Genomic DNA, 16,988 nt, shown 5'->3' with positions numbered 1-16,988 from the left:
GACCCAGCCCCTAGAGCCTATAAGTGAGATCAGGTTAGCCAGTCTGCCACACAACATGTGCAGTCTAGCATCTTCCTGAAACTTGAAAACTCAGGGATGCTGACAAGAGCTGTACTTTGTAGCTCACACAGAATTTGGAAAATGGTACTATCCAAAGATCTTGTTTTGATTGGCTGTTATTGTTATGAAGTAATATGAGTCACTTTTAAGAATCCCTGGGCTAGCCTGAAAGATAAGAACCACTAGTCTGAAGAGTATTACCTACTTCACCAGTTCACTTGTATTCCACCCACCCATTCATTCATTCATTCATTTATTCATTCATTCATACATTCACTCACCAAGCCTTCTGTCCTAGTTAGGGTGACTATTGCTAGGATAAAATATCATGAGCCAAAGCAAATTGGGGTAGAAAGGGCTTTATTTCATCATCCAAAGCAATGAGAGCAGGAACTCAAGTAGGGCAGGAACCTGGAGGCAGGAGCTGATACAGAGGCCACAGAGCTTTCTAGCTCTCACCTTGGCTTCTTCAATCTGCCTTCTTAAGAGCCCAGGCCATCATCCCAGAGCCAGCATCACCCATAGTGGGCTTCCCCCCTCCCCACCCCCCCCTCAGCAATCACCAGTTCACAAAGCACTCCACAGGATTTGCTCACAGCCTCATCTTATTGGTGGCATTTTTCTCAATTGAGGCTCCTTTCACTTCAGAGGACCTCAGCTTGAGTCACGCTGATATACAACTATCCAGCACACCCTCCTTTCTGGAGTGGGTGCTATGTGAAACAGGAGGGGCTCTGGGGTATAAAAGCAAAAAAATGATACCAGCCATTCCGGCAGCTTGGAGTTGAGTAGAAAGCACCAGCTTGCTGAAAAATAGTAATTTGATCTTGAGTTAGCAATGGGTTTTCCCCTCAATCTGGCTTCTTGGTGTTTCATTCTGAGAAGTTACCTAGTTCCATCTGGGCTTTGGGGGAAAAAAAGACCATGACCTATTAGCAATCACTCAAGTGGATGCCAGAGCAAAGAAATACACAGGGCATGATCTGGGGAGTCTAGCTTCATCACAGAGCAGGGTGAAATTATTCCCATAACAAAGCAAGAGCAATTTCTAGAAAGTGGCAGGGAGTGTAAGAAGTGGGGGAAGGGGCTTTGATTGATGATCTAAGAGGTTTCACAGGGACTCGGGGAGAGAATTTTGAAAGCAGTTCCAGCCAGAGACATAATCAGGAGAAAGACTATATTGCACTTTCAGGCATGTTATTATATATGGTGTGTGTGTGTGTGTGTGTGTGTGTGTGTGTGTGTGTGTGTGTTTATAACCTTCCTCCCTAAAAAACCTCCTGAAAATACCATTCATTGAGCTTGTGGCAACCAGGAGTAGTTTTCAGACAGTCTGGAAACGTATCTGTCAGGGATCAGGAGAGGGTGGAGGAAAGGATGTTAGGAATGAGGTAAGAGTCTGGCTGTTGCATCTTGAGGGTATGGGAAGGAAGCTGGGTCTTTGGTGCAGGCTTGGACAGAAGGGAAATCTCAGATTGACTGTAACTTAGACTAGCAAACGTCAGTGCCACTCAGTTCTTCAGTTTCTGATTTGAATGTTTAAATGAGAGTTCACATTTTCTCTTTCTTCCCCAGAGCACCCATTCCAGACCTAGCCTTTCTCCCCTTGCCTAAGGCACGGTTTCTGTCTCACTTCTGACTGCTAGGCAGGAAATGTTCCTAGCCATGGGATAAGCCTCGCGTTTGAAGGGGGCGAGGAGGAGGTTGAGAAAAGGAAAAGAGAAACAAAGGAAGAAAAACACAAACTTTACTAGAGCAGCTGGCTGGAGCCACAAGCTTCAGGCAGGTTTCCAGTTTCCTCGAAGCAGGGATCCGTGGGCGTGGCCCTCACTGTATGCTAATCTGTTCACTCCGCTCTTTGGGCGTGGCTCTTAGTTATGCTAATCCGTGCGCCTTGTTTTGTGGGCGTGGCCAGCAGTGTATGCTAATCTGCCTCTGTACTCTGTGGGCGTGGTCCTCGGGCGGGCGGGGCCGTCCTAGCCGCGGAGCCGTGGGGCGCCGGACGCTCGGGGCCGCTGACCCGCTCCCGGAGCTGGTCCACGTTGGTCCGGGTCTTTGTTCTGGGTCGGCGCGGGGACATGCGCCGCTGAGGATGGAGGTGGAGGACTCGGGCGGCGTGGTGCTGACCGCCTACCACTCGCACGCGCGCTCGCAACCGCAGGGCGCGGAGCCACGCTGCGCGTCCCGGGCCAGCCATCCGCTCAGCAGGTACGGAGCGGCACCGCGGGCCGCGCGCGCGTCGGGCGGGGCGGGGAGGGGAGGGGGCAGCGCTTAGGCAAGTTTTGGTGGCGTTGATAACCGAGTCTGCTCTTTGTATGGTCCTGATTGGAGATGGGAAATGGCCTGGGCGAAAGTCGTGCGTGGCTGGCTGAGTCTAGCGGGGTACTTGTAGTCTTAATGCAACTTTATGAAGAGTTAGACAAACACTCCATTTCTGTGGAAAGCTCTCACCAGGTACTGGAGAAATTTTAAGATATTACCCTAAACCAAACACAAACCGGATGAAAAGAAAAAAAAGTTCTTGCAGATATTCAGATTAACTATTTGGAGCTAAAGTTTCTCTCAAAAGGAAACCTCCACTGACGTAACAATTTCACTTCTACTGTAAATACTCGCAATTGTGTAAATACAGTGATGTCATTATTTGATGACTGCTGGTGCCGATTGTATGCAGCCATCACAATTCCTGTTTATTTCTTGGGGTGAGTGTGTGCATTTAGTGAACTGGGGATTGCTCTGGCAACATTCGTCAGTTCCACCAAAGATGAAGGTCATTTGGAGCCAAAGACGGATGGACAAAAATATTCCAAGTGTGAGATGGTTTGTTCTCTGGCATATTTAGGGGAAGTTCGTTTGTTTACGGGTTGCTCTCCACAGCGGCTGTATCAGTGGATGGCTTATTTATTTATTTTGAAGCCTACACTAATTTGTGTTTTGCTATCATCTCCTAGTGACATTTTACTTCACTATTATTTTCAGTTACTTGTTTTTCCTCACACTCTTAACCTTATGTGATTATAATTACTGCTGTTTCCCAATGTAATTGATTTGTGACTATGGCACAGAATAAGCTTTGGAAGGTATCCATGAGATGAACCAATCGCACTGTGTAGGCACCTCTCTGGTCTTAGCTAACAAAGAAATTATTGTTTCTTCCAGAGAGAGCAGGTTGAGTCAAATCTCATTTTAATCTCATGTCATTAGACGGTGAGAAATGGACCAGTTTCCTCCGGCAGCAGGACGCACGCACATCATTTACGCGCTGTTTGAGGAGTCAAACGCTCCTTTGTATTGAGGGTGCAATTCTTTTAGAGGACAGTACCATCTTGGGCCACGGTGGCTTACACCGTGACTAAACAGATGGGCTTGGATGCAAAGCCAGAGCCAGTTTTCTACATTCTTAAGTGGTTTGGGTGTAGCTTAAGCCCCAGCAGCTGTCTGTGGGCATCAGCCAGATAGCTGAAAGCAAATTGGAGGGCGGTGGTTTTTTCTTAGCTCAGCATGTGGTCTTGTGGGATGGTAATGGAGAATGGGAGAGCTGAGTGATAGCATAGTCAGTTCTTTACCATAAACAAGTTGGCTCTAAGGTTTGTGATGTCGCCTGTGCTCTATGGTTGCTCCCTCCTCTGAGGTAGGGGATGGGAGTGTGCAGCCCTCCTTCCAGCCCTCACACAGCAGAACTAGGGGAGGATAGTTTAGCTCCTTGGGCCCCAGTAGAGCACTGAAAATAGAGGTTCCTGTGTTTACTAGGAGCCAGAGGATACTACATCATCCATCATGAAAACAGAAATTATCAGACCCAGTTATTAACCTTTGACTTACTAGCTACTGATCAATTCTTCCCTTCAAGCCAAGAAGCAAGGCAGTATTGTTCTGCTTTGGGAGAAGCGCCCCCTCTTTCATGAATACGCTTTCCTTAAACTTGCATATGTACTTGTGGAGCAGTGGCTCTGCCTTCCCAAAGATTGTCATTCTTTAGAGCTTGCTAGCACAGATGGAAATCGAAGCTAAACTTTCCTCCTCAGACTGCTAGTACATCTAGTTTTGAGTTTGGGGTCTTATTTTTTACTTCCAAAATATACCCCCCACCATTATATCCAAATACCAAAGAAGTATCTGGTATATTGTAATAGCCAAATAAATATTTCCTGAGGAAATTAACGGATTCCTATTAAGATTTGTAAAATGATCAAGATAAAAATGGCAGGGTTTTTAAGAGGCAGACTCAGCCTGTCTGCAGACTGTGTGTTAGTAACCCGTCAAGCATTGGAAACACAAAGATGAATGGGATGTTCTTCCTGCCACAAAAATGTGGGCAGAGCAACAGAACTGTTAGCAAAAGGATGAAACAATAGAACCTTGGGAGGAAGAAGTGGCACCGTTTCTAATAGAAGAATGTTCAGGTGCAGCTGGGTTTCCAGCTCTTGAGTTGGGAATGGGGTTGGGGGATAACACCTGGGGTCCACGCTGCTGCCTGCCAACACTGTCCACAGCTGAGGAAGAGTCCTGGCTGCTCATTGTGTTGGCCATGGGAGCCCGTTTGCCACACTCTTTCTGCTGCTTCTTGTAGTGACTTCAGCCTTCCACTGTCCACTTACATGTCTTTGGGGCCTGCCCTTTATTTAATTTTGTTAAAATACGTAAGCAGCAAACTGTGTGTATCAGGCCGTGCTTGGGGAAGGACTGTCAGATCTTGACTGTGGCCTGCATTAATGACTGTCCTGTTTCAAGCAGGTGACTTGAGCTGATCTGAACACCGACCAACTTGAAAGGGATGGTGCAGAACTGGTGATGTCCTCAGTATGAAGTAGATGTTCTTAGTGCGTGGTTCTCTATGGGAGAAGCAGGGAACGAATCAGGTCCACAGAACCTTGCCCACAGCATCACCTACCATTACAACAAAAGGGATTTAGATATCTGAGTTTTACAGCTCCCACCTCAGACTTTGGAAAAGTTCAAGGAATTGCTTGTTCTTACCTGATTGGATGGATGGATGGATGGTTGGATGGATAGATGGATTACAACTACCTATGGGACATCATAAATGAAACTATCTCCAGTCTCTGAAGTACATGCACTTTAGTGGGACTTCTGGGTACCTAAAAGGCCCTGAATTGAGGTTGGCTGGCAATACATCTTCTCCAGATTTCAATAACAAAAATATCAATATTTGATGTAGATGAGCATTTTGTGGTATTTAATATATGGGCTATCCTTTGTATGTTTCTTTCTAAGGTGGTCAGTACAATGTGCTGGTGAATAAGACAATTCTTATTTCTTGGGATTTGTCTGGAATGTTTGGGGCGTTTGAAATAGCACCATTTTCCCGTTGGAACCCCTCTGTATTTCCTTCAGAATTCTCGCTGTTTTCTGCGATCACTGCCGTTAGTGTCCCTTGACTCCACTGGGCATAGCCTAGGCAGACTTGATTCTTATGAGCATTTTCTCATGTCGCTTTTGTCTTTTATGATTTTTTAGGAAATGATTTAAAAGACTCTATAGGCTTTCTTGACTCTGACTTCTCAGAAGGCAAGTGCCAGTCTTACAGAATCTCTGTCTGTTTGACTGGGAGGAGATTCTGCAAATGTCTGATCTATGAAAATAAACTGTTGGACTTCAGAACCATGCTTTTGAGAAAGGCCTAAGCTGATACTGAAACCCTGAGAATGTTCACAAACACCCAAAATACTTTCCTGTATAAAGAGATTTAGCCAACTGTGATGCTTGCTGCCTGAGTTTTCAGGAATTTTCTTGGTTGTATGAGTGATGAAGATGTGTGTGTGTGTGTGTGTGTGTGTGTGTGTGTGTGTGTTTGTCATTAGTTCTAGTCATACAATCAACCCAAGAAACAACAAAAACAGAGTAGAAGACAAAACATCTTTTCCTCAAAAGCCAGTGGAGCCCGAGCCAGGGTCCCCATGGTCTCCCCTCTGCAGCACAGGTTATGCATTTGTGAAGGAGACATTGGATCTGAATATCAAAGCCACTTTTTATTTGAGAAGAGCACTTTGATAAAACAGATTTGATGACGATTCAGAAGTAAATATTTTGGGCAAAACTAAACTTAGCAATGGTTAATGATTTATCTTTGAGGGAGGTACTTCTCCGGGTTAAGATTAGTTTAAAAGAAGGATGCTTCAACAGGTCAGTACCTGTTAAAACAGCACTATGTAAGCCCATGTGAGATTATGTTTGATCAAAGGATGGCAGCTTCTAGGGGGTGGTGGCCTGCTCATTCTAGAAGGTTCAGAATTGGAAATGGAATTCTTAGATGAGGGTAGGTATTTATAGGTCATTTTTATGGTGTGCTTGAGAGCAGAGCTGAGATCTCTGGTTTCCTTCATGGACTCCCTGCCGAGTGGAGGCGCCTCCATAGGCAGCGCTGTTGCTAAACATCTGGTGTATTTCCTTTGATGCTATCATTAGGCTGAACATTTGGCCACTTGCTCCATCCACTTTTAACCTGCTCAGTTCCTCCAATCCTTAATCTACAGTGTAAATACAGATACTCAGGAAGTTTAGAGTATCAGGAAGTAATTTTCCCCCTCCATTTCTAATTTTGATGATGTACAGTTACATCATCCTTGAGCCAAGATTTCCCACAGCCTCTTCTCTGCAGCCTGGTCCAGCGCTCACCTTCACCCAGATTCCTTAAGTGTCAGCAAATGTTACAAAATGTTATAAATGTTACAAAGGCCGGCGCTGCAAGGGTCAAAGCTGGAGAAAATGACCGAGGCATTCTACAGTTACCTAAACTATAGATTATATTCTCATTTCACTAGTTAATTTTCTGGTTATAGTTGAATCCAGGATCCCACAGTGATCTTGACTATGTCCCCCACGGCTCCCCTCTGCTGTGGTAATCTGTCTTTTATGACCCTGGCAGTTATTGCAAGCTTGATGGCCAGTTTATAGAAAGTCACTTATAGTGAGTTAGCCCAGTGTGCTCTTTTGAATTCAGTGAGAACGTGAGAGAGTTCTGACAGTGGACTGTCAAGTCCAGGCACTAGATGTCCTAATGAGGTTGATGTTGGTCACCTGGCTAAGATGGTGTTGGTAGCCACCCATACCACAGAGTCACCATTTTCCCCGTTGTAGTGAGTCTTTGACCTCTGGAAATCTTATGCAAGTATCTTTTCTTCCCAAACTTTCACATACTGATTTTGGCATCTGATCACGGATTTTGATGATTTTTTTCCCGCATTTCATCTTGATTTGACTTAATTTATGTTCCATGAGTAATATATTCATCATTCTTTCCAAATGCATTACTTTTATGTCTATCACTTCTTCAAACTGAACCCTCTATAAATGGGCGTCAGAGGTCAGGCCACAATGTGCTTTGACTTTACCCGGCTTGACTTCAGGAGGATGTTAGAAACAATGATCAAGTTCCTTTATTTTTGGGGGGTGAAGTTTCACTGAAGCTTTAAGAGGAAAAAACCACAGTTGCTAGATTAAATGCTTTGTGGGAGACTATAGTTATTAAATCTCATCGTTTATTTCTTAGAAGTGTCTAGTCACCTGGCGTACCTTTCCTGAGATGCTATCTGAATGTCTACAAATGTATTTTAACCCAAGGAAACATTTCAATTTACATATAATCAAAATTTCTTTCTTCTTTTTTTTCCCCCAGAAATTTCTTTTTACTTTCATCAGGCCAGGCGGATTACTTTTGGAGTAATTGCCACGTTCTTATTTCCCAGCCATGTGGTCCCCAGCTCTCGCGCTGCAGCTGGGAATAAAAGGCAGATGTGAGGTAGAGAAACAGAAGAGGAATATTTCTTTTGCCCATTAAATCCTGCCCATTTAAGAAGTTGAATTCGTTTTTAACGCTCTTTCTATGAAAATACCAAGTCAGCGACATTTTTAAATAGTGTGCGAATGAACACACACACACACACACATACAAACAAGTAATGCTGAATGAGATAAGATGCAGCAATTTAGTGAATAACTGTTAAGATATATGTTACTAAAGAGTAACCTATACCTTTTCTAATTTAAATAATGATAGTGTCAATAAATGTTATTCTTTAAGACAGTGTTTTCCTATGTGGCTTTGGGTGGCCTGGAACACCCAGGGTAGCCCAGGCTAGTTTTGCACCTCTGCCAAGTGATAGACCCCATGCCAGGGACCCCATGCCAGGGACCCCATGCCAGGCTGAAATGATTATTTATTGTTCATAGTTTTCCCACATGTCAAAGAGCAAAATTCCATCCATATCTTTCACTCTGCACAAAAATATATTCAGTCTGGATTAAAAAAAACCTTGATGCCAACTGAGAGCACAAGATTGTTACCAAAAAATGTAGAGGAGATGCATCAGGGTAGAGTTTATGCAGGACCCCCAGCAGCACAGAAAATGGCCCCAAGGATTGATGAGTGTATTCCATGCAACTTAAAAGCTTCTGCACAGAAGAAGAGACAGACAGCAGAGTGGACAGACAGCCTGGAGAAGGAGAACAAACCTTCCCTAGGGATACTTCAGACGGGGTTAGTAGCTAGATGCATAAAGAACCCCAAAGCTCAAACTCGCAGTCAGTGGGCTGATGAACTGAGTAGACAGGCCTCAGAAGAAGACACACAGTGGTCAGTAACTGTTTTAAGGAGTTCAAGATCCCTAGCTATCCTGGGAATGAAAATTAAAACACTCTGTAATTCCATCTCCACCAAGAAAGCAAATGATAGCAGGAGCTGGAGAGGAGCGGTTATCTCTGTCCCACAGTTCCCTGCGAGTGTGACAAGCTAAGCCAACTGTGGGGCTTCTCCATAGGAGAAAAATAGGGCCACCTCTGTCTCTCCTGGGCATGCAGCAGAAGGTCCCCATGCCCTACTGCAGAGACACAGTAGCGAGGACAGGAGCCCAGCCCAGATACCCACTGACTGATGAGCGGATACTGAAAACAATGTAGCCACAGCGGGATTTTGTTAGTGGTAAAGAAAAGGGAATTAAGCTAGAAAAGATGGCACTCAGGGAGTTGACCCAGGTTCAGAAAGGCAGACAGCGTGTTTCTCTCCTGTACAGATGTATGTGTATGTTTGTGTGGAAGTGTGGGCGCAGAGGTCAGGAAACTAGAAATGGCGCATGAGATGGTGAAACAAAATAAAATGGCTTTACTGGGGAGGGATGGGGAGGGCAGGAGGATACATGTATGAATGCTAATGGAGGGCCACAGTCAAGCTGAGCTGGAGACTCAAACTAAGGATCTCTGAGAATGGCGGTAGGAAACCTGTTACTTTGAATGGTGAGGAAAACCTGTTATTTTGTACACTGATTAAAACATACCTTGAAAGGCCTGTGGGTTATGGCACATCTTTGGGTACCCGTTGTGTTCTATCACAGTAAAGAACTGTTTCAGATGCCAGGTAATTCTGAGGGTGGGAAATGTATGCTAAGCCTCATTTAGGGAACAGCTGGGAGTGCCAACAGAGGAAGTCTGTGCATTCTTAGCAGTCCCTCCAAAGACTGGTTGATGACCGCGTACAAACAACCCAGAGGGCAGGAAGGAGAAACTGCAAACCAAAGATAAAGGACATTTTAAGCTGTCGAGCAGAGCAAGTAGGACTTATCTAAGTGGTCTTAGCCCTTCTGGGTTGTGGCACCGATTAGCTTTTATGTAGAAAGATAAATCTTTATATCTGCTGTGAACTTCATGGGGTGTCACCATATTTTCTTTCTTTTTTTCCTCCCCTATGTTTGTAATGTACAGGAGCAAGAACTCATTTGAAATTGCTTTTTTGTTATTCATCTATGAAAATCAACAAAGACAACACTAATCAATGCTTTAAAAAAAAAAAAACCCACCAATGTGTCTATGTTCCTACAAAAGCCACTGATAAAGATGGAGTTACGTGGTTTTCTTTATTGTTTTGCTTCTCCTCCTTATCTCCTTCCTTTTTCTCCTCCTATTCCTCTTCCCCTCCTTTCCTCCCTCCTCCTTCTTCCCTTTCTCTTCTGTCTCTTCTTCCTCCCCCTCTTCCTTCTCTCTTTCTTCCTCCCCTCCTCCTTCTCTCCTTCTTCCTCCTCTCCTCCTTCTCTTCTTCCTCTCCCTCCTCCTTCTTCCTCTTTCTCTTCCTTCTCTCCTTCCTACCCCTCTTCCTTCTCTCCTTCTTCCTCCCCTCCTCCTTCTCTCCTTCTTCCTCCTCTCCTCCTTCTCTTCTTCCTCTCCCTCCTCCTCCTTCCTCTTTCTCTTCCTTCTCTCCTTCCTACCCCTCTTCCTTCTTTCCTTCTTCCTCCCTTCCTCCTTCTCTTCATCTTCCTCTCCCTCCTCATTCTCTCCTTCCTCCCCCTCCTTCTTTCCTTCTTCCTCCTTCCTCTTCCTTCTCCTCCTTTCCTCCTTCTGTTCTTCCTCCCCTCCTCCTTCTCTCCTTCCTCCCCTTCTCCTCCTCCCCCCCTGCCCCCTGGTCTTCAAGGCTGTCCTCACCAGCGTCTTGATTCATCCTCACCTAGTGCTAGGACTGCAGGCTTTTGCCATCATGTTAGAAACCCAACAGATGATAGAAAAGCATTGAACTGTAAAAAACGATAACAAGCTACATGGTAGTGACCATAATCCGAGCACTCTGGAGACGGAACAGTCTAATCTCTTAGTTCAAGACCAGCTCTGATCTACAGAGCAATTTCCAACAGTCAGTGAGATTGTTTCTAAACAAACAAACAAAGTACCTCAGCAATATGTCCCACCTCACCCTCACTGCTAGACTTGAAAAGTTCGAGTTCACCTGGCAGGCCAAGTTACTGTCTTAATAGTTGGAATTAAAGCTATGTTTAAGGAGCAACAGATGCGAAGGAAAGAAAGCACATGAAAGGAAAGGAAGCTAACAAAGCCAAACTTATTCTCTGGAAGTTTCCTTGATGATATGTAAAGTGATGTCTTTATGCAAGAAAGCAGGTACAAGATAAAACAAGGTCTGTCACTGAGAAGGAAGGATGGACCAGAACAAAGTTTTAGAAAGAGAGGGAGGAGCCAGACTGAGAGGGAGGAGCCGGAGTGAGAGGGAGGAGCTAGAGTGAGAGGGAAGAGCTGGCGTGAGAGGGAAGAGCCAGAGTGAGAGGGAGGAGCTAGAGTGAGAGGGAGGAGCTAGAGTGAGAGGGAGGAGCTAGAGTGAGAGGGAAGAGCTGGAGCGAGAGGGAGGAGCCAGAGTGAGGGGGAGGAGCCAGAGTGAGAGGGAGGAGCTAGAGTGAGAGGGAGGAGCGAGAAGCAACACAGATGTAGACATTCCGCTTCTGCATCTCCGCATAGATACAGGTTGTTGTCAATAGTTTATAAGGAATGGGTGTGAACAGGATGATTTGTGCTGTTTAGATTGGCAAATTGTATCCTTTCAATTGAATCAGAGTTTATTCTGTGGTGTTTGCCTTAATGTGACGACTTAACTGAGTTCAAGAGAGGGTGCAGTGGTGGGACACACCAAGTCCGCCACTTTAGGGGATTGTGAGGGGGCAGTGTGGGGAGGTGCCACGCTGGAACAGCTCACAGACTGCCTGGGTCAGAGAGAGCCGGGGGCAGTGTGAAGCCAGAGAGAAATTAATGTTAGCTTTTATTGCCAGCAGTGCCGGAACTAACGCCAGGGAGCAACTTCCCGGGTCAGAGAGAACCGGACCTGCGCCGGGCAGTGACTCGCAGGAAGAGGTTGCACTGTTTTTGTTTTTTACTGCAACAGTGATAGTCGTTGGAGCAGCTCTTACCACAGCCATAACCCGTCCCTGTACTGAGCTTTCATAGACAGTCGCACACCAGCGTCTTAGCTTTACTGAGCGCTTACTTTGGGGCTAAGTGAGACATGCAGGTCTCAGCAAATCCTTTGCACAGCCCTGTGTGTGATACAGCAACTCCAGCACAGAGAAGTCTCCTACGACCATACACACAGCAAGGCTCCGCTCCTCTCCCTCCAAAACCTATCCTTCAACTGTTACTGCAATCCTGTGACACGTATTAACACATGATGCGCATGTCATTTCAGACTCAATTTGATGATGGATCCTGAGAGCCACTTAAAAATGGAAGATGTCATCGATGTTTGGCTTTGATTTAAAAGTTCATTTTGGCATTCCTTTTAGTGAGAATGTGAGTTTGTGAGTGTGTGTGTGTGTGTGTGTGTGTGTGTGTGCATGTGTGTGCATGCCTGTGTGTATGCATGTTTGAATGAGTGTGGACAATGTGTATGGGTCCAGGTGCCACAGATTATTGTCAGGTGTCCTCCTTGGTCATTTTGTGCCCTATATATTGAGGTGGAGGGGGGTCTCTCATTTGAATCCTAACTAAGCTTGATCATTTGACTAACCAGCCAGTGTGCTCAGGGATTCTATGTCTGTCTGTTGAGCCCTGGGATTAAAAGTGGGCTAATACTCACACAAAACACATTCACATGCACATGCACTCACACACTTACACATCTCTCTTTCACACACACACATACCTACACACAGATACACATATATGCATGCACAACACCTACATATACATGTACATGCATACACACACCTGCATACATACCACACATTCATATGCACAACACTCACACATGCGCACACACACATGTATGCACACAATGCATACATACACTCAAGCACACACACAGGTAGGTATACATGCATATACACATGGCACACTCATATACACACACATGCATACACACACACACAACACAGTCACATACACAGTAGTGACACACATGTGTACACACACAATGCATACACACAATTTCCCATGGGATCTGAACTCTAGTCTTCATGCTTGTGTGGAAAGCTCATTACCCACTGAGCGACTTGCTCCATGCCTGTTTGCAGTTAAGTGTGAGTGGATATAAATAATGTTGGAAACTTGTTATCATGAAACTGAGTAATAGAACCTGCTGCCCACCTCTCAAAGCTAGGCTGTTCACCGTAGTGTCGTCATAGTTTGGAATATTTAGACAAACTTCTCGATAGAAGTGAATAAAACACTGATCAAGCACTGGCAACATGGAGTCTTGTGGATTTCCTTCCGCAGCGGAAGGGGGGTGAGTACTTTCTAGTCTTTAGGCCTTAGGCATGTGCTCATAGACCTTAGAGCTCACCTGCTTTCCTTTTAGTTTGTTAACTAATTCCCTTAATACTAAAATAGGGTTTTTGGCTGAAATTAAAACACATACTTTGTTTAATATTTTTGATAAGGCTGTGAGATATTCCTGTCTGATATTAAATCAGGGTTTACATCTTCCTGACCTGACACTATAAAGAAATCTTCATTAGCCCTTCACCACATCCCCACCAGATCCCCACCACATCCCCACCAGATCCCCACCAGATCCCTACCACATCCTCACCACATCCCCACCACATCCCCACCACATCCCCACCACATCCCCACCAGATCCCCACCACATCCCCACCACATCCTCACCACATCCTCACCACATCCCCACCAGATCCCCACCAGATCCCCACCACATCCTCACCACATCCCCACCACATCCCCACCACATCCCCACCACATCCCCACCACATCCCCACCACATCCCCACCACATCCCCACCAGATCCCTACCACATCCCCACCAGATCCCCACCACATCCCTACCACATCCTCACCACATCCCCACCACATCCCCACCACATCCCCACCACATCCCCACCACATCCCCACCAGATCCCCACCACATCCCCACCAGATCCCCACCACATCCCTACCACATCCTCACCACATCCCCACCACATCCTCACCACATCCCCACCAGATCCCCACCAGATCCCTACCACATCCCTACCACATCCCCACCAGATCCCCACCAGATCCCTACCACATCCCCACCAGATCCCCACCAGATCCCCACCAGATCCCCACCAGATCCCCACCAGATCCTCACCACATCCCCACCAGATCCCCACCACATCCCCACCACATCCCCACCAGACCCTCTATCAGATCCCTCGGCAGATCTATTAGATTCCTCATGAGATCCCCTGCTAGATCCCCTGCCAGATTGCCTACCAGACCCTCCACCAGATCCTCCACTGGGGCTTTTGAAGATTTTTTTCTCACACAACCCCTTTTTGTTAGGATTTTTTATACAATTCTGAGTATACTGATAGATAAACTAGGTATGTCAATCAAACATAATAAATCCTAAAAAATATTTTTAACAATTCTTTGCCATATAAGTATTACCAGGTTAAAATTAAAAGCAAACTTGTATGCTATTGAGATGAATGTGATTATCTTTATATAAATAATAAGATATTGGCTGAATAATTGATACTGCAGGATGTAGAACACTGTATTTCAGTCAAATAAAACTTTGATTTTATAATTATTTATTCTGAAAATAACTACTTTTCTAAATACATAGTATAAAGTTGCAGAACTCTGCTTAGGACTATGTCAGAAATTGTTAGAAATTTTGCTCAAACTAAAATTTATTAACTTTTAAATGTAACTTAAACAGTCAACTCAAATAACCGTTTTATTAGTTTTTTATTGTAATTTGAAAATTGTTTTTATACAATATATTCTGCACACGCCTTGCACGCCACCATTCTCCTCTAAGGTGTTTCCATTTCAGCTCCATGCCTCCTTTCTCTCAAGAACACAGACAAAGCAAACAACAGAACAAAAACAAACGAAACAAAAACCAGAATAAAACAAAATCAACAAGTGGTGAAAAAGAAGCTAAGAAAGACCACGAGGGACACATACACACTCAGACATACACATGCAAATAGACACACACACTCATATATACATACTCAGATGTACACACCCAGATGTACACCTTTGGATGAATATGCACACTGAATTATACACACTCATATATACATACTCATATATATATATATATATATATATATATATATATATATATATATACTGGGATATACACACTCAGATATATATATATATATATATATATATATATACACACTCACAAACAAAACCCATAAAAACTCCAAACTGGAAACCATAATATACAAGCAAAAACCAATCTTGTAAGCAATGAGGTTAAAAAGAGCCGCCCGGACACAGAAATATGAGAGATGAAATATTTTGTAGAAATAGCTTTGAGTTCGTTTTTGACTATCAGCCCCTGGGCATGGGCCTTCTCTGAAGTCTGGTTTCTATAACCATGAGACTTCTTCCCTGGAGAAACTAATTTTTTCCCTGAGAGTGGTTATTAATTGGAGACAGCGTCTGTGTTGGGGATGGGAGCTCATGTCCACTTTCCCCCTCAGCGCTGGGACCTCTCCTACTTTGGACCCGTGCAGGCTCTGTGCATGTTACCACTGTCTCAGTTCATGTGTGCATCAGTCTTGTGTCTGGAAGGCTCCGTGTCCTTGATGGTGCACATCCTCTTTGGACTTTAGACTTTTTACATCTCTCCACTGCATAGTTCCCTGAGCCCTGAAGGAACAGATCTGATGGACACATTCCATTGAGGACTGAGTTTTTCGAGGTCTCTGCCTCTCTGCCTATTGTCCGGCTGTGCGTCACTGTCAGTTCCCATCTGCTGCAGGGGACGTTCTCTTTGGTGGGGGCTGAATGAGACTCTGTAGCAGGATGTCATTAGGGATCATTTTATTGCCGTGCTTCTTTAGCAGAATAATTGTATTTTGTTTTCTCTTAGGCCATGGCCTATCTAGCCTTTAATTCTTGGCCACTCAAGCACTGACAGGTATGACTTTCATCTCATGGAGTGGGCCTGTAATCCAAGCAGATAGTGGTTGGTCACTCCCACAACGTATGTGCCACCATTGCACCAGCTTATCGTACAGACAGGTCACAATTGTAAATGGAGGGGTTTGCAGCTTTCTCCTCTGGTAATGTAACTGGTAAAGATCTTTTCCTATTCTTTAGGCTGCTGTTTGCCCAAGTGATGGTGTTCTTTTTGGTACAGGAACTCTTCAGTCTCATGAGGTCCCATTTATTAACTGTTTCTCTCAGTGCCTGTGCTGTGGCTGTTTGATTCAGAAAGTCTTCTCCTGTGCCAATGCATTAACCACTTTCTCTTCTGTCAGGTTCAGTGCATCTGGGTTTATGTTGATGTCTTTGATCCATTTGAAGTTGGCTTTTGTGCAGGGTGATAAGTTTGGGTCTATTTGCATTCTTCCACATGCAAACTTCCAGTAGACCTGTACTGTTTATTGAAGATACTTTCTTTTGTTCAGTGTGTCTTTCTGACTTCTTTACCAAAAATCAGGTTGTCCATAAGTGTATAGATTTCTGTGTGGGTCTTTGATTCAGGTCCATTGATGAGCGTGCTTCTCTTTTATGTCAGTACCAGCTTTTTCTTACTACTCTTGTTCTGAGACTGGGGATAGTGATATCTCAAGCAGTTCTTTTATTATTTAGGATTCAAACAGCAATTTTTAAAATCAAACATTCTAAAATAACACAGGCCAAAGGTTTGAAACATGCTGGAGAATGGTAGTAGGAAAATATTAAACATTTCCCCTACTTAAATCATTGTTTCTGTATGTGCAGAAAGTTTATGTGAACAGCAAAAGTGCTGAAATTCCTGTCCTCAGTCTCAGATCTGAGCCAAGGTGTTTTAGTCGGTGGTCATTGGCATTGTGTGTCTTACAACATGAGCCGTGTAGAGGATCATAATAGGAGACCACACTGCCACAAACACCTGCAGTTGGCTGTGTGTTTGATTTCAAATTAATTATTGGTTATATATTATATCCAGAAACATTTTACTATTGCTGGCTTCTTACGCATTCAGTTATTGACCCCTTGTAGTCTGAGGATCTGGGTTCTCAGCTCTGATACTTTGAAGCTCTGTTGTGTCCCAGATCCTTGTGGTCATTTCATATAATTTTGAGAGAATGTCTTGAGCTCCAGATACCCAGGAAGCTGAAAATCACCTGAGTCCAAGAGTGTGAGGCCAGCCAGGCAACCCAGGAATGCCTGGTTTACAACAGCAGCGAGAGGGGAGGATGTGGT

General features: G+C 44.5%; 1 protein-coding gene across 1 annotated transcript in view; it reads left to right on the top strand.

Annotated features, from left to right (window-relative positions):
- The first annotated feature begins 2,137 nt into the window (after nucleotides 1-2,137).
- The window catches only part of ARHGAP28 (Rho GTPase activating protein 28), a 156,800-nt gene continuing 141,949 nt past the window's right edge, over nucleotides 2,138-16,988 (top strand). The window contains exon 1 of the mRNA XM_080936341.1: nucleotides 2,138-2,268. Coding sequence (XP_080792467.1) covers nucleotides 2,153-2,268 — 116 coding nt within the window. The 5' untranslated portion in view covers nucleotides 2,138-2,152. The remainder of the gene's footprint in view (nucleotides 2,269-16,988) is intronic.

This window comes from Micromys minutus (assembly GCF_963924665.1).
Source record: "Micromys minutus genome assembly, chromosome: 23".
Lineage (NCBI taxonomy): Eukaryota > Metazoa > Chordata > Mammalia > Rodentia > Muridae > Micromys > Micromys minutus.
The sequence above is the reverse complement of the archived record's forward strand: the minus strand, read 5'-3'. Positions and strand labels throughout refer to the sequence as shown.